Consider the following 3,504-nt stretch of genomic DNA (forward strand, 5'->3'; position numbering starts at 1 on the left):
GTGGTGTCTCCCATCACCTCTGGCTCAAGGGCCTTTTGCTACTGTCCACTGATGATGGCTGTGAAGCCAAGCTTCCCACAGGAGAGAGGTGAATGTGTCAGGAGGAAAGCAAAGCACTTCTGGAGAGACGCACAGGCCCACAAAGCCCTCTTGTGCTTTGAAGCTGATGGAAAGTGGATTTCCCTGCCTTCTCCTGCAAAGTTCAGATATCTTCAGGAAGTCTTGGCCAAGAAAGCCTATAAAGCCCTGGCAGGACCTTACCCATGAGCCTTGTACACCTCTAGCCTCAACTTCTTCCTAGCGTGGAGGTGGCTGGAGAAGAACCCACTGCTCAGCTGCAGTTACAGCTGAACCTCCCAGTCCCACCAGTTCCATGGAGACTGTTGCTCTGTCCTGCATCATGGCTGCCCTGCTCCCAACCTTGTGTGAACCTTGCCCATCCCCTGCCCCACCCTACTGCTTTTTGCCTCCCGTCAGTGCCCCATGGCTCCTGGTTTGAACATGTCCGAGGCTGGATGGAGATGAAGGACACTGAGAATTTCTTCTTCATCACCTATGAAGAGCGAAAGCAGGTAGACACCTAGGCAGACCCTCCAGCTCCAAAGATGCTGGTGTGTCACAAGCCACTTAGTGGTAACAGGCTCTGTCTGTCCCTCCAGGACCTGCACAGCAGTGTGAGACGTCTCTGCCGGTTCCTGGGGCAGGATTTGGATGATGATGCCATCTCCTCAGTGGTGCAAAATGCGTCCTTCACAGCCATGCGGGAGAACCCCATGTGCAGCTCCATCCTGCTCCCCTCAGACATTATGGACCAGACAAAGGGCCAGTTCCTGAGGAAGGGTGAGCAAGAAGGACCCCACCACAACACCTCAGGGAGACCCCCCCTGTCAGGTGTCCTCCCCTATGAGGACAGAGAGAGTGAGGGTATCTTGGACAGCTGCATCAAGGTGCATTTGAGTCTGAATAATGGGGTTCATAGAATCATAGGATACAGTCATGGAATAGTTTAGGTTGGAAGGGACCTTTCAAGGTCACCTGGCCCAAGCCCCCTGCAATGAGCAGGGATATCTTCAACCAGGTCAGGTTGCTCAGAGCCTCATCCAACCTGACCTTGAATGTTTGCAGGGATGGGGATGGTCTCTCATTTTGGACAACCCCCTTGGGGTGGTAGCTGGACCCAAGAGCTGAGCCTCTCCCCACGTGCCTACAGAGCAGAGAGGGCGGCTGCGTGCTGCGATGGGCTCTGAACCCCAAACACTTCTTCCTCAGGCATCTGCGGGGACTGGAAGAACCACTTCACGGTGGCGCAGAGTGAGACCTTTGACAGGATCTACCAGGACAGGATGCAGGGCCTGAACATGACCTTTCCGTGGGACAGGTATTAGGATTTCTCCCTGTCTGAAGGCAGCTAAGCACTGGCTATAAACCAGCCACCAACAACTGGGGGAACTGGCAGCTGTTGGACAGAGGGGGTTGTCCCCAGCGCTGCAAATGGTACTGAACCTCAGTGTGCAGGCAATTAATTTCATGGAATCATAGAATCATTAAGGTTGGTAAAGACCCTTAAGATCATTGCATCCAACCGTTCCTCTAACCCTGCCATCCCACCACTAAACCATGTCCCTAAGCACCTCGTCTGCCCAGTTGTTAAATACCCCCAGGTATGGGGACTCAACCCCTTCCCTGGGAAGCCCCTTCCAGTGCTTGACAGCCCTTTCCATGAAGGAATTTTTCCTAATGTCCAACCTAAACCTGCCCTGGCATGACTTGAGGCTGTTCCCTCTCATCCTATCACTTGTTACTTGGGAAAAGAGACTGACACCCACTTGGCTACACCCTCCTTTCAGGTAGTTGTAGGGAGCGCTAAGGTCTTCCCTCTGCCTTGTTTCCTCCAGACTAAACACCCCCAGTTCCCTCAGCTGTTCCTCATAGGACTTGTGCTCTAGACCCTTCTTTACCAGCTTCGTTGCTCTTCTTTGGACATGCTCCATCACTTTCTGCTGCTATTTTGCACCCTTTTTCCTTGGGAGGGCTTTTTCTCCTGGGTTGTGCCTCTGTGCTCTGTCCCATCCCTCCACCCTTTTTCCCCTCGAGGCTGGCTCCAGGGTCTCCCAGGGTAGGACCCACCTCCCTGCCCTCCAACACATCCCTCTTCTGCAGGCAGAGGAGAGTAGCACGTGCCTGAGAGCACACAGATGAGCCACGTCCTGCCTGTCACATCCACTGGCCAGGGCACCTTGTTTGGGAGCTGTGACCAGCCAAAATGTTCTCTTGGGGCTGCTCATCAAACAGGAGGGAAAACGGGGAGGGACGCGTGAATGCAGAGGCGTTTCAGATGTGCTGCCGGGGCTAGCAGAAATGGAGAGCTAGATAAAATTAATAATAAAATTTGAGCAAAACCAAGGCTGGCTGCCAGACCCTGGGGACCTGGAAGCCCAGTCCCTCCCTTTCAGGGGATGGGTTGAACAGCAGGATGGCAAAATACCCCCTTCACTTTCCAAGCCAAGAATAAGAACTCTTCAAATGCAAAGGACGTGTCCAAGACACATGCATGGTCAGCGCTAGGGCCAGGGTGCTGTATAAGATTTAGGAAAGGGTGTGCAGACAAGACAGCTTGCCACTGCACCTTTCTTGGTTCAGCCTGATAAAGCTTAAACTAGGCGTTGGGTTTCACTGAAGCAAGGTGCTGTGGTTTAACCCAGCAGGCAGCTGAACATCACCCAGCCACTCACTCCCTCCCTGCCCCCCCTCAGTGGGACGAGGGAGAGAATTGGTACAAAAGTAAAACCCTTGGGTTGGGATAAAGACAGTTTAAGAAAACAGCAGAGGAAAAGAGTAACAACAACAACAATAATAATAACAATAACAATGATGATGATGATGATAAGAGAATATACAAACCAAGTGATGCACAATGCAACTCCTCACCACCCGCTGACCCATGCCCAGCCCATCCCCGAGCAGCTCATGCCAAGTGGCACCCAGGGCAACTGCTCCCAGTTGAAATGCTGAGCATGGCGTCTTCTGGTCTGGAATAGCCTTTGGGCCAGCTGGGCTCAGCTGACCTGGCTGTGCCCCTGCCCAGCTTCTTGTGCCCCTGGCCGAGCAGGGGAAGCTGAAAAGACCTTGCCTGGTGGAAGCACCGCTTGGCAACAACCAAAGCATCAGGGGAAGCCCAGCTCCTTGCAGTGGTGCAGCTGCCAAAGTACTGCCTTAATTAATGACAGCCTAACTGCCTGATGGAGGCAATCAGATGGCAATCAGAGACCCAGGAGGTGGCTGCAGGCTTAGCAAGACACTGTCCAGAGAGGGAAAGTTATACAAGGGACAGTGAGCAGTGCCATGGTTGGCACGTCCATGTTGGAGTCTTAAGCAATGTCCCAGCCAGAAGATAACCTGACTTAGAGAAAGCCTCCTGTCCCTGCTGGCCATGAAGGCTGGGCCACCTTCATTGCACATCCACTCGTGCCCAACACATTCCACGCAATGAGCACGCGGTCAGGA

The 3,504-nt window shown here is 53.3% G+C and overlaps 1 protein-coding gene across 1 annotated transcript in view; it reads left to right on the forward strand.

The window, feature by feature from the left end:
* Positions 1-1,385, forward strand: part of LOC104121797 (sulfotransferase 2B1-like) — a 2,752-nt gene extending 1,367 nt beyond the window's left edge. Inside the window, exons 4-6 of the mRNA XM_009633843.2 lie at positions 478-572; positions 660-840; positions 1,270-1,385. Of these exons, the coding sequence (XP_009632138.1) occupies positions 478-572; positions 660-840; positions 1,270-1,385 (392 nt within the window). The remainder of the gene's footprint in view (positions 1-477; positions 573-659; positions 841-1,269) is intronic.
* Positions 1,386-3,504: the final 2,119 nt, after the last annotated feature.

The sequence above is a fragment of the Egretta garzetta genome, unplaced genomic scaffold (genome assembly GCF_000687185.1).
Source record: "Egretta garzetta isolate BGI_Z169 unplaced genomic scaffold, ASM68718v1 scaffold192, whole genome shotgun sequence".
Taxonomy (NCBI): Eukaryota; Metazoa; Chordata; class Aves; order Pelecaniformes; family Ardeidae; genus Egretta; species Egretta garzetta.